Genomic DNA, 24965 nt, shown 5'->3' on the forward strand with positions numbered 1-24965 from the left:
CTGCCGGAAGTGGCGGCGCGGTCGGGACTGGCTAGGTAGCATGGCGGGCGCGCGAGACGCGGGGCGCGCGGCGGCGACGGGAGCGCGGCCTGGGAAGCGGCGGCGGGGGCCGGAGCCGGAGCCGGAGGAGGTGACAGCGGGCGCGGGTCCGAGCGGCGGGGTCGGGCGGCGGGGCCCGGGGCCGCACGTGGTGGCTGGTCTGCCCTCTGCGAGGCCGCCCAGTGCGCGGCGGGCCCGGGAGTAGGAGCAGGGAGGGGTCGTCTGCCCTGCGCGGCCTTAGCAGGGAGCACCCCCTGCGCGGGGGGCGGCCGCAGGGGGAGGCGGAGGCGGGGGGGACGCAGCGGGCCGGAGAGGCGGCCTCCCGAAGCCGCGGGCCCGGCGTCCCGACCTCTGCTGCGTGGGGACGTGCTGTGGGACGAAGGACGCTAGGGAGGGAAGAGCCGGGGCTTACGGCCGCCGTCGCGTCCTCCCGCGGGCGCAGGACCGCGCCGGCTGCGGGTGTCGGGCTCCTGGGCTGCGAACGGTCCGGCCCGGCAGCGGCTCTGCCGCGGGAGAGGTGAGGCCGGTCCAAACCCGGGAAGCGCAGGAGGTCCGGGGTTCTGTGCTCAGAGGCTTCCGAGAAGTCTGCAGCTTCTTGTTCGTCTTTAAAAAACGCAGTGACGGTCCCCCCACCCCTCCCCGGGCGTCGTGTCCTGTAGGGAGGGTTAGGGGAGATGGTATCCGGTAAGCAGGGGGAGGGAAGGGTGGGTTACGCTTGTTTTTAAGCCAGACTTGGATCATTTTTGTCACTGTTCAACCCACCTTTACAGTTTGCTGATCCACTGCCGGTTTCCATCCAGTTGGCTACGGGCTTCTCTTTCAGAGAGAAAAGCCCGTTGGCGATCCTGTTCCTCTGTGGGCCTCAGCCTCTGGCCCAGCACCGTCATAGCTCTGGGGTTTGCCAGCGTGGGGTGCGGAGGATGGGGAGCCTGGGTTGGAAATGTGGTGGGAACTGAGCTCTAAGAGATGGTGTCCTTGAAAACTCCTTTCCCTGCGAGATGCAGGAAACGAAATGTCCCTTCCAAGGGCAGGTGGCCGTGCTGTCAGTGGAGGTGGACAGTGAGGAAGGTTCCACCTGGGTTAGGTGGATGGTTTTGGTGGAGGTAGACGCTTGTGGCCTGAGGGCTATGGCCTTGGAGGCTGGCCATGCAGAGCCATGGGTCAGCAGGGGGCCTGGCGGGTGGTGGGCGGCCTGGGGGGGCTCTGGCTGCCATCAACACTGTGCTCCCCGCAGTCGTCTCTCGCCTGTGCTGCCGCCCCCAGCCTCCGGGATGACGGCGACTCTGGCCTGTCGGAAACGGAGGAGAGTGTGTTCTCAGGCCGGGAAGACCCCTGCAGTGACAGCAGTGAGGACGACCCAGCAGAGGGAGAGGATGGGGTCAGCAGTGATGAGGGCCACGGCGGGACGGAGAACACCACTGGACAGCAGGTGCAGGTGGGTGAGTGAGGAGCCTGCCAGTAGGCTGTCCTCTCTAGGTGAAGGTGGCCAGGAAAGAAAGTGACCACCAGGCCTTAGGCTCTCTGGGGCCTGTCCCCACACTGCTTTCTCCCAAGTGTCCTTGGGACCCCAAGGCCCACGTCCCTCCTCTGATGCACCTGTGGGCACATTTGGGGCCAAGTGGAACGCTTGGTTAGAGCTGGAGTGCTCTGAGCTCTTGGGGGTTGTTCTCTTGTTTTGTTTTGTTTTTTAAAGGGTTTTATTTATTTGATAGATAGCGATAGATCACAAGTAGGCAGAGCAGCCAGCTTCCTCCTGAGCAGAGCCCGATGCGGGGCTCCATCCCAGGACCCTGGGATCATGACCTGAGCCGAAGGCAGAGGGTTTAACCCACTGAGCCACCCAGGCGCCCTTCTTAGGTCTTGTTTTTCAATTACAGTTATGTGCTCTGTTCTCAAGAACTGCAGATGTCCACATGCCGGACCCGCTGTGCAGGTGATTCTAGCGTCACCTCTCCGTGGAACTCAGCCCGCTTTCAGCCGCAGGCTGGGTTTCCTGGGGGCGAAGCCTGAGGTGGGGCCTTCATGTGCACAGGACACGGGAGTGAGCCGTCCTGACACCTGAGCCTCGTCCCAGGGAGCCCTGCCGGCTGAGGCTTTGGCCTTGTGTCTGTCCCTGTGATGACGAGGAAGAGTGCATTTCCCTCTTGTCTCAAGTGAGAAAAATGAGAGAAAAGTTTAATTTAACTAAAATACACTGTTTGCTCTTTGGAAGTTTTAGAAACTAGTTTATAACTATTTGTATTTTCAATGGGCCTGGTGTTCTGAAGCTTATGACCTTGAATCATGCAGAAGTCTCCCATAATAGAAACCAAAAAGCCATGCTTGTTTGATCTGTTACCTAGGAAGAAAGGATTTAATGTCAGATTTAAACCTTTTTTTTTTTTTTAAGATTAGTTATTTGAGAGAGAGAGAGAACAAGCAGGGGGAGGAGCAGAGGGAAAAGCAGGCGCCCCCTGCGGAGCAGGGAGCCCCATGTGCGACTCGATCCCAGAACCCTGGAATCCTGACCCGAGCCAAAGGCAGATGCTTAACCTACTGAACCCCCAGGTGGCCCAGATTTAACCCTTCTGCCCACTCAGGATCTAGTCCTACTGCCAGTGTGCACAGAGAGATGACGTGCGAGCTGCGTTGACTGTGGTTTGGGGGATGATGGGCAGCTGTTTTTCCTCCTTTTTTTAACTTTTTATTTATTTATTTATTTATTTATTTATTTATTTATTTTTAAGATTTTTTAAATTGTTTATTTGCCAGAGAGAGAGAATACACACAAGCAGGCAGAGAGGCAGGCAGAGGCGGGAGAGAAGCAGGCTCCCCGCTGAGCAAGGAGCCCGATGCGGGACTCGATCCCAGGACCCCGGGATCATGATCTGAGCTGAAGGCAGTGGCTTAACCCACTGAGCCACCCAGGTGTCCCTTTTTTTAACTTTTTAAAATTACAAAATATACCTTCCTTGAGAAGAATTCACTCTTTCATCAGTGCTACTCAGTAGAGAGCGGAAGTTCGTCCTCACAGCCCGTGCTCCCATGGGCGGCCCCCGCGAGTAGCCCTCTTGGCGTGTCGTTTCTCCTCGCACAGTTAAGGGTCCACCCACTTAAGTACTTTTTTTGTTTGTTTATGTTTCAAAGTAGGCTCCGTGGGCGCCTGGGTGGCTCAGCCCCCTGAATGCCTGCCTGCTTTTAGCTCAGGTCATGACCCCAGGGTCCTGGGATCGAATCCTTGTGGGGCTGCTTGCTCCGTGGGGGGCCTGCTTCTCCCTCGGCCTCTGCCGCTCCCTCTGCTTGTGCTCTCGAGTGCTCGCTCTCTCTTTGACAAATAAATAAATAAAATCTCGAACAGATAAATAAATAAAGTAGGCTCCACGCCCAGCATGGCACGTAACGCAGGGCTTAAACTCATGACTGTGGGAGCCAGGCTTGAGCCAAGGTCCAGAGTCAGACACTTAACAACTGAGGTGCCCTAGGGGGCCCCTAATTTTTTTATTTTAAAAAGGGGTTTTTTAATCTTATTTTATAAGTAAAGTTATAAAAATAATTTTTAAATTTATTTTTTATAGAGAGTGTGGGCATGTAGGTGCAGATGAGTGGGAGGCCGTCTCCCTGAGCCAGATCCCAGGACCCTGAGACCATGACCTGAGCTGAATTCAAGAGTCGGATGCTGACCCAACCGAGCCACCGAGGTGCTCTAAAGATAATTTTTAAAAATTAAATCACTTTTGGGGCACCTGGCTGACTTGGTAGGTAGAGCATGTAACTCTTGATCTCTGGGTCATGAGTTCAAGCTCTGTGCTGGACGTGAAGCCTACTTAAAAAAGTTTAAATAATTTTTTATTTTGTTTTACTTTTTTATTTTTTAAAGATTTTATTTATTTGTCACAGAGAAAGCATGCGAACGAGCACAAGCAGGGGGAGTGGGGGAGGGAGAAGCAGGCTCCCCGCTCCACTGAGCAGGGAGCGCGACACGGGGCTCCATCCCAGGACCCTGGGAGTTTGACCTGAGCCGAAGACAGATGCTTAACACACTGAGCCAGCCAGGTGCCCCTTAAATCACTTTTTAAATAAAAATTTTCTGTTTGGGGTGCATGGGTGTCTCGGTCAGATAAGTATCCCTCTTTTGATTTTGGCTCAGGTTGTGATCTCAGGGTCATGGGGGTGAGCCCCGCTTGAGGCTCTGTGCTGGGCTTGGAGCCTGGTTAAGATTCTCTCCCTTTGCCCCTCTCCCCCTTAAAAGATTTCGGCTTAAGTTCTCTGAACTAGGTGATGTGTGCAAGTGTTTCAAGAGACTGCGGCCTGGGGTTCGGTGGGAGGGACACTTGTGGGTGTGGCCGCGTTTGGTCCCCCCCAACCTCCCTCAGCTGTGCGCCCGCTGAGCTGCTTGTTCTCCGAGGGGCCACCTTCTGGGTGGGCTTGCTGGTCCATTTGGTGGAGACTGAAGCCCTCCCTTCTCCAGAAGGAGGGGGCAGACTTCTGTCTGGGGAGGTTGGCTCTGGCCTCCTGGAGGGCGCAGTTCTCAGAGGAGGCAAGGCTGCCTCTGGGTCCGCTGCACCCCGGTCGGCTGGCGGCCAGGACCGCAGCCCCTGTGCTGTGTGCAGTGCTGGGGCCTCGTCGGTGCGGCACCCCCCTGGGCCCCTTCCGCTTCACGCCCTGGCTCTGAGGACCGTCCCTGTCTCCTGTCGGTCATCCTGGTGGGGAACCCCACGGATCAGGAGGGGTTCTGAGTCCTGCAGAGCCCCCGGGCTGCCCTGCGTGGCCATTCATGTCTTTGGCCTCCTTGTGCTTTCATCGAGGGCTACGGGTAGCCCCGTTGAGGTATTTTCTGTTCTAGTGCACGGTTGTCCTTTTACTAGGGTTGAGGTTCTCTAGGCCAAGAGAGAGGACTCAGGTGGGGGCTGGGGGTTCCTGGTCCTCAGTGGAACAAGCTCCCCAGCTCTCCTTTTTGCCAGCTGCTCCCCAAAAGCCATCCACGCCCCTCCATTGGGTCGAGCTGGCTCCCCGCTGCATGGTCTGAGCCCTGTTGCTAGCGCGCAGCCTCATAGCTGAAAACCGACCCCTCCACTGAGCAGCTTCTGGAACTAGTGTCTCCCTGCTGCCTGCGGTCCTGTGGACCCCTGCCAGCGGTGACTCCCACTTGGGCCCGGGTCCCCGCCCGCTGTCCCAGCTCTGGAACTGAAAGCCCCCGGAATTCCCTGGCTCCTGGCCACAGCCGCCTGTGTGGTCTGGAGGACGGCGGTCTCAGGTGAGCTACTTCTGCAAGGGGGGACCCGCTCGGGCTTCTGCCGCTCTTCCTTCCGCCCACGGCGACGATGCTGTGGGGCTCGCCCCTAACTTCTCTTCCACTGGGTGCTCCTGTCACTGTTTCCCCTGCACTCTGTCCCCCTTAACCTGTGTCAAGGCTTCCACCGCTTCCAAGGGTGGGCAGGCCACCACCCAGCTCCTTGACTTCTCACTCTCCTGCACATGCCTGACGGGCACCCTGCCTCCTGGTGGGGCTGCGTGCTAACATCAGGGATGCAGGGCCCGAGGCCGAGAGCTGCAGAGAGAGATGCGGACTGGAGTGGGATGCCCCAGGCCCTCCAGTCCACTGAGTGACCTCCACAACAGGAAGCTGGAGGGTTTGCCTTCCTGTTCTGGGAGGGATGGGGCTGATAGGTCATTGTCAGGGGACCCTGCCCCACAAGTCCTGGGTTCCAGGTATGTCTGCCACAGGCCATCCCAGACTGGCATGCACATCCTGCTGAAGCCATCCAGGGATGAAAATGGATGGCCAGGTGATCACTGGCCCGTTCTGGGGGGACTCTCCTGATCTACACCTTCCTTTCCCATGGGAGAGAGATGGGGTTACATGGCCCAGGTGCCCAGGGTTGCCCTGGGGAGACATGGCTGCTTGGGTGCCAGGCTGCCCTGGGCACCACTGTGTGTGAGCTCCTTCTCCACTTCTTGGGTCTTTGGAAGGGATCTAGACATGTCCAGCACTCCCCCCCCCACCAATTTTATGTATTTATTTGACTGACAGATCACAAGTGGGCAGAGAGAGAGGAGGAAGCAGGCCCCCCGCTGAGCAGAGAGCCTGATGTGGGGCTCGATCCCAGGACCCTGAGATCATGACCTGAGCCAAAGGCAGAGGCTTAACCCACTGAGCACCCCCAGGTGCCCCCAGCACTTTCTTTTTAAGTGTTGTGTGGGGTCACGTGACGAGCATCACAGATCCCAGCAGAGTGATTGCTTGGAGCTCCTGAGGGCCGTCCCTCCTGCTCTGTCCTGCCTCCTGCTCCGGCGTAAGCGTGAGGACTGTGCCTGGGGCTTCCTGGGTTCTCCGCACAGCCAGGCTCCCATTCGTGTCATGCCCGTCTGCTTCCTGACTCCCGTCCTCTGTGCGTCCCTCTGCCTCTGAGGGCTGTCCTTGCCAGTTGGGGCATATGCTTAGGCTCCACTGTCCCAGCACGCCCACCCTGGCCCACCTGTGCGCCTGCTCCCCAGGGCGCAGGGCCTCTCAGCGGGCAGGAGGGCCTCACTGCCTGCACCCTCGGAAGGAGGCGTGTGCGGGACCTTGGGAAGGGCAACGTCTTTGTGCTTCTTCTAGATGAGTTCTTCTGGGTGGATTTATGTGCCTGAAGCCATTGTCTCCCCTTCCCTCCCATTTTCTTCCCTTCTGTGCTTGTTTATTTATTATTTTAATTCTTCTTTTTAAGATTTTATTTATTTATTTGACAGAGACACAGTGAGAGGGAACACAAGCAGAGGGAGAGGGAGAAGCAGGCTTCCCCAAGCAGGGAGCCCGATCCGGGGCTCGATCCCAGGACCCCGGGATCATGACCTGAGCCCCCCAGGCGCTCCCTGTGCTTGTTTAGACCCGGTGTTCCCACTTGTCATGTTTACGTTGGTCTTTCTTAGGTGGGTTTTTTCCCATTTTGTTTTCTTTTGCTCACAGGGTCCCATTGTTGTCGGTTAGCTCCCCACGTTCAGCTACAGATGTGGCGATAGTGCCTGGGCGTCAGGAGTGTTCTCCAGGTGTTTTTGTTTTTTTGAAGATTTTATTCATTTATTTGTCAGAGAGACAGTGAGAGAGGAAACACAAGCAGGGGGAGTGGGAGAGGGAAAAGCAGGGTCCCTGCTGAGCAGGGGAGCCCAATGCGGGGCTCGATCCCAGGACCCCGGGATCGTGACCTGAGCCAAAGGTGGACGCTTAACGACTGATTCCCCCAGGCGCCCCTCCACGTGTTCTAAGGAGCGTTCTGTGTGTTCCATACTGCAGACCCATGGGCAGAAGGGGCCTGCCTGGGTCTCCACACGGCTCTGGGGACGGGGGTGGAGGGACTGCTGGGAGGCCAGGTAGCGCACTGTGGGAGTCTTGGGCCCAAGCCGTGGCCGTGCTGCCCGTGCTCGGGTCTAGGTGTGGGCACTGTGCCTGGGCGGGGGTCGCAAGGGGGGCCGTCACCAGCTGGTTAATGGAGCTCACCTCAGCTGGGAAGTGCCTGGGCACCAACCAGAGAGCCAAGGACGTGAGCACGCAGGCCGTGTGGGACTGGCCTCCATGGAGGGCGGCCGGCAGCTGCTCCGTGGTCCGCCCGACGTCTTGAGCGTTATTTAGCCATTTAGCGGCATCCTCATTTCTGGGGATCAGAGTTCAGGCAGGGTGAGGTGGTGTCATGTCTAGGGGACGTGGTCAGCGGGATTGGGCGCAACCCGCGGCCTCTTCAGCTGGGTCCTGCCAGAGAATTGGGTGACGCACTCAGAGGATGTCAGCTTTCCTGGGCCCCTCCAGGGCTCTGCTGCGTTCTGCTCTCGGACAGTCATCACTCATCACACCCCGTGTTTTGGGGCTCGGGAGGGTCCTAAGGAAGAACAGCCGAGGTCTGTGTGTCTGTGTGTCTGGTCGGGGGCAGCCTGCATGGCTGGCACCCGCCTGGCGCGTCCTTGCCAAAGGGCTCAGGGCTCCGAGGGCACAGCTGCAAGACCTTTAAGGTCTCCACTCGGAGTTCACATGTTGTTGGTCCGGGCTGCTTTCCTGGGACGGGCGAGCCACAAGCCCACCCAAATTTGGGGAGGAGGCACATAGCCTCTGCCCTCGGTGGGAGGAAAGTCAAAGATTTGCCGTCACGGCTTGAAACAGCAACAGTCTGGGCGCCCAGGTGCGTCAGATGCTCTGTGTCCAGCTTGGTTTCAGCTCAGGTCACGGTCTCAGGGTCATGAGGCGGGGGCCCACGTTGGGCTTCACGCTCAGCTCGGACTCTGCTGAAGACTCTTTCCCGGGGCGCCTGGGGGGCTCAGTCGGTTAAGCATCTGCCTTCAGCTCAGGTCATGGTCTCAGGGTCCTGGGTCCCTGCTCAGTCTGCTTCTCCCTCTCCTCCTCCCCACTGCGCGCATTCTCTGGGTCTGGCGCGCTCTCTCTCTATCCCCTCCCCTTTCCTCTCCCCTCCCTCACACTCGAGCGCTCTCTCTCTTGCTCTCTCTCAGATAAAGACTTATTTATTTAAGGATTTTATTTATTTATTTGAAAGAGAGCAAGAGAGAGGCCACAGGCTGGGGCGGGGGCGGTGGACAGGGAGAAACAGGCCCCCCCACTGAGCAGGGGGCCCAATTCCACGGGGGGCTCCGTCCCAGGACCTAAGATCATGACCTGAGCCAAAAGCAGACGCTTAATGACTGAGCTGCACAGGTGTCCCCAAGTAAGAAAATTTAAAAGGAAATAATGAAAGAGCCAAATTCTTGCCACTGTGTCCAACCCCCCCAACCTTGTCCTTGTCGCCACGCCCAGCCCTGGGGGCTCATCCGAATCAGGTCCTCAGCCTCGTCCTCACGCAGCCTTTACTGTGGTGGCATCGAGTCCATTAAACTCGTCTGTTGTGAACGGGGCGCCGGCAGCGTGGAAAAGTCTCTGGGAAACCGGCTGGGCGCGAGCAGCGCTTCCTCCAGCAGGGCCGGCTCCTGCTCTGGGAACGATCCTGTTCCTCCTCCAAGTCCCTGCCTTTTCCCTCGGGAACGAGGGCGGGGGGGGGGGGTGTCACGCTGAATTCAGCTCGAGCTGTCTCTGGGCTCTGCAGGTCCCCGTGGCGAATGTTCTTTAGAGACTGCGCGTCTGCTCGCTCTCAGTGTAAGTCTGTTGTCAGGAGCCACGTCCCTGAGGAGGCCGAGCAGCCCTGGGGGCTGGCCTGGGGGTCTGCAGCAGGCGCCGGGGGCCGTGGATGCTCTTTGGCGAACACAGTGTTTGCCCCACACTGGACCCTGGTGAACATGGGTCACTAGCCGCGGTCTGGCTCCCAGCGTGGCTCCCGGGCGCACGCCAGCCCAGCTCACCTCCCCTGGACACGCACCCCGCTCGACCTTCAGGCTGTGTTGGCTGCTGTTGCCCTTCTCCCTCCTGCATCTCCCGGACCCCACAGAAAGGCTGCACAGGGTGCCAAGTTCTGGCCTGGTAGCGTCGTGGGGCCTCCGTGGGCTCTCAGGGCCCTGCTTGTAAGGGCTGGTGGAGGGGCCCTGCTGTCGTGGGGTGGGGGCAGTGGGGCTGGCTGAGCCGTGCTGGCGCTGGTGACTGGAGGGGCCCCGGCAGTTGCAATGAGATGCCTTGGAGGCGGTCGGCACCCCTGGGGCCCCTACTTTGGTCCTCATGGTGTTTGGTGGTCGTGGGGTTGGGCAGAGAAGCAAGAGCTGTTCCGCTGGCCCGCCGCACGCTGTTTGTGTTCCTCTTTTTGTTTTTGAAGATTTTCTTTATTTGCCAAACAGAGATCACAAGTAGGCAGAGAGGCAGGCAGAGAGAGAGGGGGAAGCAGGGTCCCCGCTGAGCAGAGAGCCCGACGCGGGACTCGATCCCAGGACCCAGGGATCAGGACCTGAGCCGAAGGCAGAGGCTTAACCCACTGAGCCACCCAGGCGCCCCCGAGGTTTTCCTCTTTTTAAATGCCTGGTACCCAAGAGGCCCAAGTGTGTCCAGGCATGTGGGCTGCGCCCAGAGCCTCCCCAGGTTCCTGGAGCTGGGCCGCCCTCTGCTGCCCCCTGGCGGCCACCGTGTACCCCGCAGCAGCACTTCTGCGGGGGAGACAGAGGAGGGCTGGGGCACCCCTCCTTGCTGGGGGAGGGCCTGCCTGTCTCAGGCCCCTGCATATGCACTCGGTTGTCCCGGGGGTGGCCACACCGGCATGGGGCGACGAGGGGCATCCTGGAGGTCGAGGGGCTGTGACATTTCCTGCCGGGACCCCACGACCGTGACCTGAGCCACATTCACAGGTGGTGTGGGACTCTCTGGAGTTCCGAGCTGGTGGAGAGCAGCGGGCGGGCTGGTGCCGTGGGCAGCCCTGGAGCCTGCTTGCTCAGGAGACTTGTTGCCTGGGCCTGGTCCTGGGGCAGGTGTGTCCCCTGGCTGCTGCTTGGGGTGGGGCTCCCTGTGGGCTAGGACGGAGCAGGGCTTGGGGCCCTGGTGGGGGGCAGGGGCTCGGGTCTTGCCCTGCTCGCCCCCCACCCACGCCCTGCACCCATGAGGCCGCGCTGACCCACTTTCAGTGGGCAGGGCTCCCACAGCGCGTGCAGCATGGGGAGCGGGGGTGGGGGAGACATGGAAACCAAATCCCGCCTTGTTCCTGGCCTGGAAAAAAACTTAATCTCCCACCCTCCTTATACTGAGGGGAAAACCAGGCGGGAGGAAGAGCCACCTCGCAGGCCTTTGGCTCCTGCCCTGTCGGGGGAGTGGGGCTCTGGCGGGGGTGCCTTGCTCAGGGGCCCTGCTCCCAAGTACTTGACAGCGCCCGGGAGGGAAAGGCAGGGCTGTTTTCCCCATCAGTCCGGGTTCCGGTACGCCCGACTCCCCCCACCCTGGGAGGGAAGCGTCTGTTTTCCAGGTTAGGGTGTGTATGTTCCGGGGCTCCCATCCCTGACCCCATGCGTTGGGGTCACCGTGGGGGTCACGTCCTCCCGGTGTTCTCTGGGCCCTTGGCTGACTGGGCTGAATGGGGTTCCCAGCTGCCATGGACATTGAGGCCTCCTGGGGGAGGGGGGCTTGTCCTAGGAGAGGGCTGGCTGTGGCCCCATGGCATTGGCTGGCGGCAGGTGCCACACACTCTCCAGAGGGTCCAGGCCAGGTGTGGGGGAACCCCCTGCCCGGCTCTTACTTACTGCCACGAAGTACCACCCCCACTGTGCTCCCTGACCCTGGGCTCCCCAGGGCCCGGCAGGGCTGGGTTCGGGCAGTTGTGCCAGGAGCCCTGCAGCCGGTTTCTCTGTTAAAGGGTGTGGGGGCGGCTGGGCCTTCAGCGGGTGGCTTTGTTGCCAACTGTTCGACTGTTCCTGTTCCTGCCTGGACAGGTGTAAGCCCTTCCCTGGGGCCCTTCCTTGGAGCGCATGGTGATGAGTGGGGCCCTTGACAGAGAACCTCAGGTGGGGCCCCAGAGGCCCACGTAGACCTGGGGTGTTGCTCATCTTGTCTTAAGGCCCAGGGCCAGGTTGGAGCTGCTTAGAGATTGGGGGTGGCGGGAACCTTGGGCGCAGCACCGGGGGAGGGACAGTGTGTTCTTGCCAAGCCACCGTCACCAGGAAGGGGCAGGGGACTGTGGGCGTGGGCTCTGCCCGAGGTCAGAGGGCATCAGCACCCTGACATAACCATTGTTCCCTTCTCTCCTACAGGCCGGGAGCCCTCCCCCAAGGACAGAGGTGGCAAGTGTGCAGGGCCAGGACGAGTATGCAGAGGACAGCTCCGATGAGGAGGTGGGGCCGGGCTTGGCCTTCCACAAGGGGGCGGGGGGGGGCGCCTTCCCCAGCTGCGCCGTGCTGCCCTGGGTAGAGTGGAGTCGGGCCGCTGTGAGGGGCCGCGCTTGGGGTCCGGAAGGGCGATCTCAGGGTTGGGGATGCGCGTCTGCTAGCGTACGTCATCACTCTGGAAGGAAGCGGGGTGGACGTGACGCAGTGAAGCCCCAGGGGTGTCTGTAGGGCGGCCGGCTGATGCTGGGGTCCCTCGTGCTCTGTGGAGGCTGAGCTCATGCTTGGTGGGCACGGAGAGGCTGGGGCAGTGCTGGGCCCTCGTGGTGACAGACCTGAGTGTGGAGGACAGCGTTGCCTGGCAGCTTCGCGCAGGAGGTGGGTGGCCTCTGGGTGCCCCCCCCCGGTGTCCTTGAGGTGTGGACTGTTGTGGGCCCCATCCCAGGTGCCCCCTCCAGCTTAGGGTCTGAAGGGGCAGGCGTGGTGCCCTGTCTGGCGTGCAGAGGCCCCGGCGTGTGGGCCAGAGGCTGTCTCTGCTCCCTGGGCTGCTGTTCTGGGAGGGCCGGAAGCTGAGGTGCTCTGAGCCTTGAGGTGGCTGTCCTCCTCTTGCCCGTGCCCTCTCAGGTGCGTCCCAGTCACTGGCAGGGCTGTGGCCCCTGTGCCACTATGTGCCCCCAGATGTGTGCCTCCGTGGGCAGCGGCCTCGGCTGGAGGAGGACGGCAGCATCGATGCGGACCTCACCCGGACAGCAGTCCTCCAGGGCTCTTCCTGCCGCCGGCGGGGGCTGTCCTGGGGCCTGGGGAGGCTCGAGCCCCCTCCCCTGCTCGGCCTCCACCCCCACGCTCGCGCTCTCTGGCAGCGGCTGCAGGAGCCTTGGCTGCCCGCCCGATCTGGTCTCTGTGCGTTCAGAGAACAGAGACAAAACAAAATAAATTGGTTTCCTGGCCGGAGCAGCGGGCGCGCATGGGGAGGGGGGCCGGTGCCGTGCGGCTCCCTGCCTGTCTCCCTCCCAGGGGCTCTGGCTGTCGGCAGCCACATCCTGTCGGCTACTTTTTTATATTTGGTATTTTGAGAAATCGACGATGGTTGTAAATGGAGTGCGGTGGGGGGAGGGGCCTGGGCCTGCCCACAGGGAGGCGCTCCTCGCGGCCTGGCCCGGCCGGCCCCGGAGCCGTGGTGGGGGCTGCGGGGGCTGCTTCCTCCGGCGATGACTATCCCATATGTCTGAGTGACAGGAGGGGGCCCGGGTGCCCGCCTTCCCCAGCTTCTGCCAGCACAGCCGGCCGGCGGCTCGAGGGGGCGGCAGAGCTCATCTTTCAGGAGCTCCGCCAGGCCTGACGGATGCTTCCCTCCCGGAGCCGCACGTGTGCCTGGGGTGCTCGGGGCGTGCGTGGGCGCTGGTGTCTTCCACGCCACGTCGTGGGTGTCTCTGTAGTCTAGGCGAACGCAGTGGACTTTGGGGAAGAGGCCCCACTGGGTACGTGGTTCGGAGCGTGGGGCTTGGAGGCTGTGGCCCCGTGGCTGTGTCGTGCTGTTTCTGGAGCCTGTGAGGGTCCACAGTCTGAGGACCCCCATGGTGTCTGGGCAGTGCCTTCTCCCAGCAGCATTCTTGGAGGTGGCCAGTGGTGTCTGGACCCCACGTAAGGCTCTGGCCAGCAGCAGTGGTGGCCTAAGAGGGTTGGTGGTCCTGGGGGAGACAGCCTCGTGGGCGCTGTGGCGTGGTGGCCAGTGGGTGAGGTGCAAGTGCCCCTTGGCCTCCCTTTCCCTGGGCCCTGCCCTGCCCACTCCCTGAGTCTGGATCCGAGACCTGAGGTGGAGGGTGCTGGGGCTTCTGGACCCTCTGGCTGCTGGCCTCTTCCAGGCCCAGCTTTGGGGGCCCCCAGATGTTGGCTGATGAGTGACACTTGGATCGTCTGAGGCCTATTCTCGTGCATCTGCACTCCTCAGTCCCCAGATTCACACCTCGAGCCGCACTGGGGCCCGAGTCCACTCGAAGTGCTGCTGGGTCTGGTTGGGGAGGCTGAGCAGCCGTAGGCTGTGTCCACCCCACTCCTCTCCCACGGCCCCGGCGCCTCACAGACGTGATCTCATCCAGCCACTGGACCCCAGGGAGGTGGGGCGGTGTTGGGGGAGGGGGCTGACGGCCTTCACAGCCTTGGGCCCCTCTTTGTTCCAGTCCTCGGGGAGAAACTGAGGCCGGCTGGAGGTGAGAGGTGAGGGGTGGCTATGAACCCTGGCCGCAGAGGTGGGGAGGCACGTCATCCAAGTCCCCGAAACCCCGGCCGACACCCTTCTGACCCCCCACCCCCACGGGACCTCCGCTGGGGGTGGCAGGGGTGGGGCTGCAGCTGAGCCCGCCCCGAGGGCGCTCTGGCCTCGCTGTAACTTGGGATACCGCGGGGACAGGCCCAGGCCTGCCTGTATCCAGAGCCCGCCATCCCCTCTGCTCTCTCGCCAAACGGCCGTTAATGGCCTCTCCCAGCTACTGAACCGGCAGCTGCCTCCAGCGCTGGCGGCCTCCCGCTCCTCCGGGCCCGCCGCCCCGCCCCTCCTGGCCGCCCGCACTCAGGGCGCCTGCGTCGCTGCTGGCAGCGGGAGCCCCGCGGCTCAGGTTTCTGGCTGTTTGTGGAGAGCGCCCGACGCTCAGCCGCTCGTGTCGGCCCCCGCTCCTGGCCTGCGAGTCTGCCCCTTCCCGCTGGTCCAACCCGCGGGCTTGCAGGTGGCCGCAGGGCCGCGGGCGTGACGCCTGTGACCGCAGAGTGCCCCTTGGTGCCGCGGGCCGGGGGGCACGCCCTCCTCCTGCCAGCCCTGCGCCGCCTCCCGTGTGCCGGCCTGGTGCTTCTGGGCAGGGAGAGAGCATCCTGGTGGGAGGGCAAGGTGGGGGCCGGTGGGCGGTGCAGTGGTGGAAGCAGCCGTCTCTATAAGGGATGTCCTACGCCTTCTGGGACAGAGCAGGGTGTCAGTGCTGGGGGCCCGTGCAGCAGCCGGCAGCTGGAGGCAGGGCTAATTCAGCATTGCGTCCCCCGCCCCATTTGCTAGGGCACGTGGGTGGCGGAGGTCCCGGCTCTGTGCCCACTTGAGCCAGTTTCCTTGGCAGTAGGAACCCAGCCAGGCAGGTGGGTAGGAGAGAGCTGGGACAGGGGCCTCCTGGGGGAAGACGGTTTGCCCCGGGGACCGCAGGTGGGACTTCTATAGGAAAGGCGGGTGAGGGATAGTGACAGCATGGGCTGGGGCCCGGGGGAGGGGTATAGGCAGGAGCTGAGGGGAGTCCTCCAGAGTGAGATCCTGGAGTGCTGGGGATGGGGACGGAGGCAGGTGGGGGGCTCGGGCACCCTCACACTAGCAGCTCTTGCTTGACCCGTGGGTCTCAGAACGGGTCTCTGCCGCTCCACAGAGCTGGGCCTGTGCCTAACCCCAGCACTCCAGGGCCATTTCCGGGAGAGCAGCTGCCTATGGGTAGCCGAGACTCAGGGGACCCCTGTGGGAATGCCCATTGGACCCTGGGGCTGACCGGGGTGGGTGGGGGCTGGGGGATCTGAGGGCCTGGGAGCTCCCAAGCTCCCATGGACCCCGTGGAGGCTGCACTTGCTGCCCCCAAGTCACAGAGGAATTGGCGGGGGCCAGGCAGTGGGCTCCGAGCGGTCCTGTGTCAGCGCGCGTGTGATGGCTTGGGTGGGCCTGGCTGACAGCACCTTGGAGAGGGATGGACAGAGCGGGTGCTGGTGTCTGGGTCGGCCGTGGCAGATGTGCCCGCTGCCTGAGTCGGCAAATGACCACGGTGGTCTGATGGAGGGAGTGTGGGAAGGCGGCTCTGAGCCCCCCACCTGCCCCCCGCCCCCGCCCATCTAGCGGCTCTCCTGCTAGGGCCCTCCCTGGCCTTGCCCCTTTGGTCTGTGAACCAGGCCTCGTCCTGCTGGCACCTTCTGTGGGTCCTGGTGCAGCAGGTGAGCGGGGGAGCACGCAGCCGGGCCTTCTCCCGCCCAGGGCTCTGACGGAGATGAAACCCCGCGGAGGAGCCAGGAGAGGCCGGGGCTCGGGAAGGCTGAGTGGCGCTCGGAGACAGGCGGGAGCTTCGTGCAGGGGAGCTGAGCGAACACTGCCGGCGTTGTAATCGGAGAGGGGCAAGGGAAAAGAGAGCCTGAGCGCGGGCGGCTGACCCCATGCTCCCAGGGGACAGGTGGGAGAGGCAGAATGAGGAGAGAGTGAAGGATTCCAGAGGTGGGCCGGCTTCCTCTCTCGCAGACACACACGGGAGGGAGGCGGGCGGCGGGCCAGCGCGTACCTGCAGTTCCAGTCTGCGGTCCCGACAGCTGCAGCCACTTTGGGGAGGGGGAGGGGAGGCTCAGGGAGAGCGGAAAAACCCCAGCCGACACATCAACCAGTTGCTGCTCCGTCCGGGGCAGTCTGGGGGCTGGGGGACCCCCGCCGGCCCCTCCCAGAGGCTTGTCCTTGGGGTAGAGTGGCCCCCCGGGAGAGCACGGAGGCGTCTGTGTCCTCAGCCTGCGCCTCCGAGCTCGGCGCCTGACCTGGAGGGGTCGGGGGGGGTGCTTGCCCCCACGGGGTCACATGTGCTTCCTGGCAGCCCACAGGTGCTGAACAGGGTGGGGGCCGGCTGGCCCTCGGGCTCAGGCCTGGTGATGAATCATGTGGGGCCGCCAGCAGCTCATTCCCCAGGCTGGGGACAGGGAGCTGACAGCCGGGGCCGATCAGAGTGTTTCCAGCCCAGCTTGGCCCACGGCGGCGGCGGCGGCTGGCCCAGGGCGCGGGCCCGGCCCCTCCTTTCCAGCTGCCTCTGGGGCGTGCACACACGGGGAGCCCTGGGTCTTTGTCCCTCCTGGTGGAAGGCGAGGCCAGCATTCTGGGAAGGAAGCAGGGCCTGTGGGGGGCAAGGAGCACCTGCCACCCCCAGCCCAGCGGCTGCTCAGCGAGTGGACTCAGATGGGGCCGCCTGGCTCGGGCCGGCCCGCCACCCCCAGTCTGGTTTGAATTTCTGCAGCAGTGAAGGGTGACGGAGTGCGCCTCCCCCGCCCCCTCTGCTCCCTCCTGTTGGCTGGCGGGCCAGGCCCTCGCCGCCGCATCGCTGCTACCGAGCAGCTCAGGGAGCCCTGGGCCCACTGCCCAGGCCCAAGTCGGCCAAGCTGCAGCCGCTGTTGGAGTCACAGGCCCGGCCTCGGGGAACTGGCCCATGCACGCTGGGCCCCGACAGGCGAGGTCCCCGGGGGGCCATCCCAGCGGGCCTGTCCTCTCCCGCTGGCCTCCCGGAGCCGCAGCACCTCCTGTGGAGGCCTCCTGACACCCCTCAGCCGTGGGGCTCCGGGGGGTGCCCCTCCCTCTTCACCCTCCTCTGGCCTCACGTGGTACGTGTTCCCTGTTCACACGCGCCGCTCTGTGGCCTCGAGGTGGGCGCCCACTTGCGGGCTCGTTGTCTTGGCGGGGCTTCCTAAGGGAGGTTCACATCCTCCCACCCAGGCTCCGGTGTGGACGTGTGATTACAGTAGGTGGGGGGTGGGTGGGCCACAGACCCTCCCCACAGAACATCACCCTGTGCGCAGTGAGGTGGGGGAGGCAGGCCCAGAGGCCTGGGGTGCACCTGCCCCTCCCGACACTCCCCCCTGGGGTTCTCTCAGCCCCCTCCTCCGGCCGGCTGTGGGCTCCTGCAGGATTAGGGAAAGGAAACTTGGGGTTGGGTTTCTCTCGGAGTGGAACCTGCCATGGCGACTTTTTATCCTGTTATATTTCTATCACGTTGGACACAGCCCCCCTCTGGCCCTTAATGGCTCTGGCTTTGAGAGTTTCCTCCAAAATTACACCACGGCTTCCTGTTTCGCAGTTCCCCGGAGCCCCTCGGTGCAGAGGAGGGGGCGGCTCTGGCCCTGTCCTATTGGGGTGCCCACGTGGGCCTCAGCACCTGGCCTCTCCCTGGGGACCCAGGAGGGTGGGTCAGTGGGGGCCTCTGGAGCCTGTGCTGAGGGCTCGGAGGGCCCAGTGCTGGCACCTGGCGCCTTCGGCCATTCCCTCTGTGGTCTGGCCCGGCCGGAAGTCAGGCTGCCGGCCCGCCCCGCCCAGTGAGGGGGAGGGGAGGGAGGGGGTTCGCAGAGGGCTGCCCCTGCCTTTCTTCCCTGCTGTGCGGGGAGAGCATAACTGTCACCTGGGATTTAACGGTCACCCGGCTGTGCGCAGCTCGGAGGGGCTCAAATCGCCCTGCCCTCGAGCAGGTGGGCCTTTGGAGGAGCTGGGTGGGGTGCAGCGGTGGGGGGGTCACGGAGCTCCTCTCCCCTCACAGCTCGTGGGGGTGGGGGAGCCAGGGCAGCCCAGTAGGGGTGGGACTCAGAGCCCTGTTTGGGGGTTCAGGGTGGGCACTCGGGTGAACGCAGGTGACTTGCACCCTTAGGCCTACCCAGGTTGGGAAACCTGCTGTGCTGGGCAGCGCCGTTCACTCCACCTCCCCCAGGCGTCCGCTCTGTGGGTCTCTGGGCAAAGGCCGAGGCTTGACATGATCGTGCTGCGAGCTCTGCCCTTCTCACCCCTTCAGGGATGCCTGGGTGCCCGGCAGGCCCTCGGAGACAAGGCCAGATTGGCCGGTCCCCTGCTGCGTGGCAGTGGGCTCCCTCCGTCCTTTCCTTGTCCTCCTCTCCCTCTTCTGTCTCCTTCAGCCCCCGGGGCCCGGGGGAGGTGCCTCACTCTGCCTCAGGCCTGGGAGGGATGACCCAGCCCCTGAAGGGTGGAGGCCTTCCCTGACAATGGCCCGGGAGGACTGAGCTTGGAGAGAGCAGAGCACGGAGGGCGCCGTGAGGGCTGGGCTCAGGCTGGGTTCAGAACCGTTCAAGAGAACAGGGTGCTTCCACGGTTGGACAATACTGTTTTGTTTTTAATTATACAAAGTTTCCAGACTTTATATTATCGTATTAAAGACACAAGATGCCAGCATGTAGTGACCAGAAGAAAACCCAGGTAGGAAGCCAGCACGGAAGGTTCCGGTGGGCTTGGGCCCGTCGGGCCCGTGCAGAGTCCCGCACACTTGTCTGTCCGTTGGCCCCGCCGTGGCCAGAGGCGAGGCTCGCTCGCTGGGCGCCCTCACAGGAGGCCTGTGCCCGAGTCCGGTCCACGGGAGCTCTCTGTGGCTAGCCCAGCGGTGTCCGTCTCTAACTCCGAATTGTCGTCTTTCTGTCTCTGTCCTTGCTCTGCAGAGGGGAGGGGTCAGTGTCAGGGCCTGGCCGCAGACCCAGTGCCAGCCCGCGCCTCTGGGCTTCCCCAGGGGGTGCTGTCTCAGGTGGCGGGTGCTGAAAGCACCCCCTTCCACGCTCACCCCGGCTTCCCCGTGCAGTTTGGGGAGGAGAGTGCGCTGCTGCACAGCCGAAATTGTAAAATTAAATTTCCCAGATGTTCAGGCCCCAGGAGCTCACGCGTGCTGTCTGGAGAGGAAATGGGGATCGGGGAAAAGCCGCGCCGCATTTTCTCCCCGCTCACCCTGCTTTTCCGGTGCCACCAAGCACAGCAGGAGCTGTAAATCAGCCGGCCAGCGCTCCCGCAACGTGGCCCTCCCTCCCCCCAGCCCCCACGTCTCCCGCCAGCCTCTTGTCTGCAGAGCCCACGGCTGCCCCGGGGGTCTGCGTGGGCAGCCCCAGGGGTGTGGGTGAGGGCCATGGGAGAGCTAGCAGGTGCCCCATAGGCTTTAGGCCAGTGGCAGGGGCTGTGGTAGGGCACACAGATGGGGGTGGGGGAGGGGGAGGGGGAGTCCCCTTCCTTTGGGGACAGGGTTGGGGGGGGCAGAGTTTCTTGAACCAGTTCTGGTCTAGCCCCCTGCCTCTTCTAGTTTGGTGTCTTCTCCCAGACTCCCATGTAGCGATGGTTGGCCCTGTCTGGTCCCCATGGGCACCTGTGTCCCTGGGGACTCGAGGGGAGAAGGCCCAAGGAAGGTCCGGCCCTGCCGGCCCCAGCTGGGCCTTCCTGTGCTCCTCCCTCCCCAGACTCCAGGGGCACACTGGGTCACAGGTGATGCTGGGGGTGGGGGGTGGGGAGCTCTGCCCGCCTCTGGCCAGGGTCTCTGCCCAGCAGGTGTGGGTAGCTAGGGCGATATCGAGGCAGAGACCGCCACAGCCTCCTGGTCCCTTTCCGTGTCTGCCCTGCGGGCCACACTCACCAACTTTCTCTGGTTGCTGAGGCAGAAGGTACAGATCTGTTTGGGCTGGGCGTTCTCGCCGTCGCGGGGCGGCGGCGGCGGCGGCGGCGGCGGCGGGGGGCTGCCGGGGCGCGCGGCGTGGAAGAAGGCAGGCCCCGAGTGGCACGGCTGCCCGTCGCCGCAGGCCTCGCCCACCAGCAGCACGTTGCCCAGGTGCGAGATGTAGCTGGAGGCCAGGCGCAGCGTCTCGATCTTGGAGAGCTTGCGGTCGGCCGGCTCCGTGGGGATGAGCGTGCGCAGCGCCGTGAAGGCCGTGTTCACGCTGTTGGTGCGGTCCCGCTCGCGCGCGTTCGCCGTGTGCCGCTGCCGGGGCTCTCGGCCCGGCCGTCCCCCGGGCCCCGCCGTGCCGCCCCCCGCCCGCCTGCCCCCGGCCCGCCTCCGAGCGCCCTGGAGGCCGCAGCGCGCGGCGTGCACGCGGCAGGGCTTCTCGTCGGAGCCCGAGCTCTCGCTGCCGCGGTCCTCGTCCTCCGACAGCGGGCTCACCTCGGGGTACAGGTAGCGGCCGGGCGGCGCCGAGCGCAGCATGGCGAAGGACATGGGGCCGGCGGGCGCGCCGTCAGCTCCGCCTCGCGCAGCGCATGCCGCCCGCCGCGCGGCCGCCCGGGGCCGGGGAGGCGCGGGTCTCGGGGGCCCGCGGTGGCGGCTGCGGCGCCGCGCGCACGTGTGCGTCCCGGGCTGGAGCGGGGCCGCGGGCCGGGCCTTTATAGTGGCGGCGGCCCCTCCCCCGCGCCGGCCCGCCCTCCTCCCCGCCTCCCAGCCCCCGGAGGCCGCGCAGAGCAGGGGCCCTCATCCCTCTGCCTTCTCGCGCCACGCTGAAGGAGCCTGGAGCATCTCGCTGTCTCTGGGGGCCGTGGGGGGGTGGGAGTCCCCTTCTGGGGGGGTACCGGGGCTCTGCCGCCCTCATCCTCTGCCTCAGCAGGGGGCGGGAGGGTCAAGTGGGACCCATGACCCAGGCGGGTCTTCTCCCCTGGCACTGGTGCCGGGCCACACCCTGTTTGTCTGGGTCTCTCTCTCCTCTGTACACTTGGGCTTTTTGTGGCAGGCAGAGTGGGGAGGGGATGCAAAGCCCTGGGGGGCTGGAGTTCACCCTACCATCCAAGGCTGCCCCCCACCCCGGGTGTGCGTGGGGTCACTGGGTGGCCCAGCCTCCCGGTGTCAGCCACGCCCTCCAGCTGTGGCACAAGCTGTGCCTTCTGCCTGATGCCTTGCTCTCTGCCAGCTCGTGCTGTACCTGCTGTGGGGCGACCTCCCTGTTCCCTTGGTGCACGCTCCAGGGTCTGTCCCATTCAGGGGTGGTGGCTCCACCCCACCCCCATGCAGAGGAGGAAGGCCAGGGGTACAGGAGGTGTCCCCGAAGGATGGCCTCACTGGGACCACGGAAGTTGGCAGGACTAGGGCAGGCAGGTGCAAAGGGGCCGAGTTCAGGGGGTCCTGTGCTCCTGCAAGGGGCCCCTGGGTTCCCCACTGTGCTCGGTCTCCTCTGGGCCCCTCCCCCTGTGGCCACTGTTCAGGAAGCGGCCGCCTGGGCAGCAGTCTCTGTGCTGGGCGGAGGGAGGGTGGTGGCTGGCAGGGGCCTCGACCAGGAATGTGTGTCCAGGAATGTGGCTGCTGGGGAGGGGGCAGGACCAGGGAGGGCTGGGGGGGGTCCACAAATGCCTGCAGGGCAGAATGCAGCGGCTTCTGTCTCCCCTTGGAGCGGGTTGGCGGGGTCTTCCCTGAGTCCCTGCCCGTGGCTACCCATTTTTGCCTAAGGCCCCCACCAGGGGAGGGAGCCCATGGGCGATGAGGTCACCCTTGTCTGTGGCTGCCCAGAGTCCTGGCCAAGGAATCCGGGGGGAGGCTCTGGGGTTGGCACCACTTCAGTGGAAAATGTGAAGGTACAGCTCCGGCGCCTCTGAGGGCCGGGGGGGGGGGGGTGGACAGCACTGGCCACTGCGCCACGTCACACCCCAGGGAGAGGGCATATGTCAGGGTGCTTGGTACCGTCCCAGCAGCCTCGAGGCCTGTCCCCTTGCTCTCACTGGTTCCCCCCGCCCTGGCCTGTGACTCTTGGGGCGCTTGCAGGGAGGATGGGCGCGGTGGGCGCGGATGCTGACAGCCTGGCGTGCTGCCCCAGGACATCCGGAACACGGTGGGCAACGTGCCCCTGGAGTGGTACGATGACTTCCCCCACGTGGGCTATGACCTGGACGGCAGGCGCATCTACAAGCCGCTGCGGACCCGTGACGAGCTGGACCAGTTTCTGGACAAGATGGATGACCCGGGTTACTGGTGCGCAGCCTCGGGCCAGGGCCAGCGGGGGCGGGGTGGGGGGCTTCGGGCTCGGCTCTGATCGCGACCCCCCAGGCGCACGGTGCGGGACCGGATGACTGGGCACGACGTGAGGCTGACCGACGAGCAGGTGGCCCTGGTACGGCGGCTGCAGAGCGGCCAGTTTGGGGACGGGAGCTGCGACCCCTACGAGGTGGGTAGTGGCGGCTCGCCCTGGGTGTGCGGGGGCCGCCGCAGAGCCCGGGCCCACCCATCTGCTGTGCCCTCAGCCGGCCGTGGACTTCTTCAGCGGTGACCTGATGCTGCACCCGGTGACCAGCCGACCCGCCGACAAGCGCAGCTTCATCCCGTCCCTGGTGGAGAAGGAGAAGGTAGGCGCTGGCTGCTGGCCACCCCCCTGCTGCCGCGGCCGGACCTCCGCCCCCCCACCCCCCGCGTCCCCGCGCGCTCACTGGCCCCGGCCTCGCAGGTCTCTCGTATGGTGCACGCCATCAAGATGGGCTGGATTCAGCCACGCCGGCCCCGGGACCACACACCCAGCTTCTACGACCTCTGGGCGCAGGAGGACCCGGACGCCGTGCTGGGCCGGCACAAGATGCATGTGCCCGCGCCGAAGCTGGCCCTGCCCGGCCACGCAGAGTCCTACAACCCGCCCCCCGAGTACCTGCCCAGCGAAGAGGAGGTGGGCCTCGCCCTGGGATGGGGGTTTGGGTCCCCGCTTCTGGCCCTGGTCCCCCAGCTCATCCCTGTCTCCGCAGCGCCTGGTGTGGGAGCAGCAGGAGCCGGGCGAGAGGAAGCTCAACTTCTTGCCCCGCAAGTTCCCGAGCCTGCGGGCCGTGCCTGCGTACGGACGGTTTATCCAGGAGCGCTTCGAGCGCTGCCTTGACCTCTACCTGTGCCCGCGGCAGCGCAAGATGAGGGTGTGTGTGGTGGGGGGTGCAGGAAAGGGGCGGGGGCCACAGGACGAGGGGCGGGATGACCTCGTGCTCTCCTGGTCCAGGTGAACGTGGACCCTGAAGACCTCATTCCGAAACTGCCCCGGCCGCGGGACCTGCAGCCTTTCCCCACGTGCCAGGCCCTGGTGAGTGGGTGGGGGATGGGCAGGTGGGGGAGCCTCTGAGAGGGGTGTCTCCTCACTGATCCTCCTCCATAGGTCTATAGGGGCCACAGCAACCTTGTCCGTTGCCTCAGTGTGTCCCCGGATGGCCAGTGGCTGGCTTCAGGTGAGCCTGAGGTGTGGGCATTGCCAGTAGGGGGTTGGGGTGCTGCTGGGGGGCGGGAGGGCAGCTGGTGAGGGCCTTGTTCACGTGTCCAGGCTCCGATGACGGCTCGGTGCGGCTCTGGGAGGTGGCCACTGCCCGCTGCATGAGGACTGTGCCCGTGGGGGGCGTGGTAAAGAGCGTCGCCTGGAACCCTCGCCCCACCATCTGCTTGGTGGCCGTGGCGGCGTAAGTGGGCGGCCCGGGGTGCGCCGGGGGCCACGGGTGCAGACCTGCGCCTGAGGGGCCGCATGTCACTCTGGCCTGCAGAGAGGACTCAGTGCTGCTGTTGAACCCGGCCCTGGGGGACCGGCTGGTGGCGGGCAGCACGGACCAGCTGCTGAGCGCCTTCGTCCCGCCCGAGGAGCCCGCGGCGCAGCCCGCCCGCTGGCTGGAGGCCTCGGAGGAGGAGCGCCAGGGGGGCCTGCGCCTGCGCATCTGCCACGGGAAGGTGTGGGGGCTGCCGGCGGGTGTGTGGAGTCAGGGTGGCCAAGGGCCGGGGAGAGCGCGACTGAGCCAGCCTTGCCTTCTGCAGCCGGTGACACAGGTGACCTGGCACGGGCGTGGGGACTACATGGCCGTGGTGCTGGCTGCTGCGGGGCACACGCAGGTGCTGATCCACCAGCTGAGCCGGCGCCGCAGCCAAAGCCCCTTCCGCCGTAGCCACGGACACGTGCAGTGCGTGGCCTTCCACCCCCTGAGACCCTTCCTGCTGGTGGCCTCCCAGCGCGCTGTCCGCCTGTACCACCTGCTGCGCCAGGAGCTCACGAAGAAGCTCCGACCCAACTGCAAGTGGGTGTCCAGCCTGGCCGTGCACCCTGCAGGTGAGGGCGCCGGGGCATGGCGGGGCCGTGCACCTGCAGGTGAGGGTGGGCGGGCGCGTGGGCAGGGGAGTGTGCACCCGCAGGTCCCCACCAGCCCCTGCACCCCCAGGAGACAACGTCATCTGTGGTAGCTATGACAGCAAGCTTGTGTGGTTCGACCTGGACCTTTCCTGTGAGCCGTACAGGGTGCTGAGGTGAGTGGGGGTGGGGGTGTGGGTGCCGGCGGGCCCGCCCCGGCCCTCCCCCGCCCTCCCCCCCGGCCCTCCCAAGCCCTCACCAGCCCCTGCCCTCCAGGCATCACAAGAAGGCCCTCAGGGCTGTGGCCTTCCACACCCGGTACCCACTGTTCGCATCTGGCTCAGACGACGGGAGCGTCACCGTGTGCCACGGGATGGTGTACAAGTGAGTGCGAGCCCCACGCGCCCTGCCTGGCTTGGGGGAGGGGTGCTCCCCCGCCTGAGTCCCTCTGCTCCCCTCCCCCACAGTGACCTGCTGCAGAACCCGACGCTGGTGCCAGTGAAGGTGCTACGGGGGCATGTGCCGACCCGAGACCTGGGGGTCCTGGACGTGGCCTTCCACCCCACCCAGCCGTGGGTCTTCTCCTCAGGGGCCGACGGCACCATCCGCCTGTTCAGCTAGGCCCCGGGGCACGTGTGTGCTCAGGGCCCTCAATACAAGTGTCCCCCACGACTGCTGTGTGACCTTTATTTGGG

At 64.5% G+C, this 24965-nt stretch overlaps 2 protein-coding genes across 4 annotated transcripts; one reads left to right on the forward strand and one right to left on the reverse strand.

Moving 5' to 3' along the window:
• The first annotated feature begins 25 nt into the window (after positions 1–25).
• Positions 26–24942, forward strand: LOC111146539 (block of proliferation 1). Its single transcript, XM_022502116.1, has 16 exons — positions 26–130; positions 1274–1474; positions 11647–11727; positions 22015–22169; positions 22245–22362; positions 22439–22540; positions 22639–22851; positions 22928–23089; positions 23170–23250; positions 23323–23392; positions 23485–23617; positions 23699–23879; positions 23964–24252; positions 24362–24446; positions 24547–24654; positions 24738–24942. The coding sequence occupies exons 1-16, from the start codon at positions 41–43 to the stop codon at positions 24889–24891; spliced, it is 2223 nt and encodes a 740-aa protein (XP_022357824.1). The 5' UTR covers positions 26–40; the 3' UTR covers positions 24892–24942.
• Positions 17085–20480, reverse strand: LOC111146547 (scleraxis bHLH transcription factor). 3 transcript variants are annotated; one of them, XR_002640541.1, is made up of 2 exons: positions 19026–19426; positions 17085–18900 (listed from the first exon to the last, which is right to left on the reverse strand). XR_002640541.1 is itself a non-coding variant. In XM_022502134.1 (2 exons), exons 1-2 carry the CDS (start codon positions 20433–20435, stop codon positions 18862–18864), a joined length of 615 nt encoding a protein of 204 aa, XP_022357842.1. In that variant the 5' UTR covers positions 20436–20480; the 3' UTR covers positions 17085–18861. The 3 variants fall into 3 exon arrangements, 2 of the variants coding, with proteins under 2 accessions (XP_022357842.1, XP_022357841.1); XM_022502134.1 differs by lacking the exon at positions 19026–19426 and adding an exon at positions 19860–20480; XM_022502133.1 differs by adding an exon at positions 19860–20480 and having other exon boundaries at positions 17085–19131.
• Positions 24943–24965: the final 23 nt, after the last annotated feature.

The sequence above is a fragment of the Enhydra lutris genome, unplaced genomic scaffold (assembly GCF_002288905.1).
Source record: "Enhydra lutris kenyoni isolate GAN:26980312 unplaced genomic scaffold, ASM228890v2 scaffoldscaffold14, whole genome shotgun sequence".
Lineage (NCBI taxonomy): Eukaryota > Metazoa > Chordata > Mammalia > Carnivora > Mustelidae > Enhydra > Enhydra lutris.

Coding starts and splice junctions, on each gene's coding strand:
- LOC111146547 (XM_022502133.1), bottom strand. CDS start 20,435: ATGTCCTTCGCCATGCTGCGCTCGGCGCCGCCCGGCCGCTACCTGTAC. Junction 19,132..19,859: donor TCAGCAACCAGAGAAAGTTG/GTGAGTGTGGCC, acceptor TTTCCTCTCCAG/ACAGCACGCGTGAGCTCCTG.
- LOC111146539 (XM_022502116.1), top strand. CDS start 41: ATGGCGGGCGCGCGAGACGCGGGGCGCGCGGCGGCGACGGGAGCGCGG. Junction 23,090..23,169: donor CGCGGCAGCGCAAGATGAGG/GTGTGTGTGGTG, acceptor CTCCTGGTCCAG/GTGAACGTGGACCCTGAAGA. Junction 24,253..24,361: donor CCTGGCCGTGCACCCTGCAG/GTGAGGGCGCCG, acceptor CTGCACCCCCAG/GAGACAACGTCATCTGTGGT.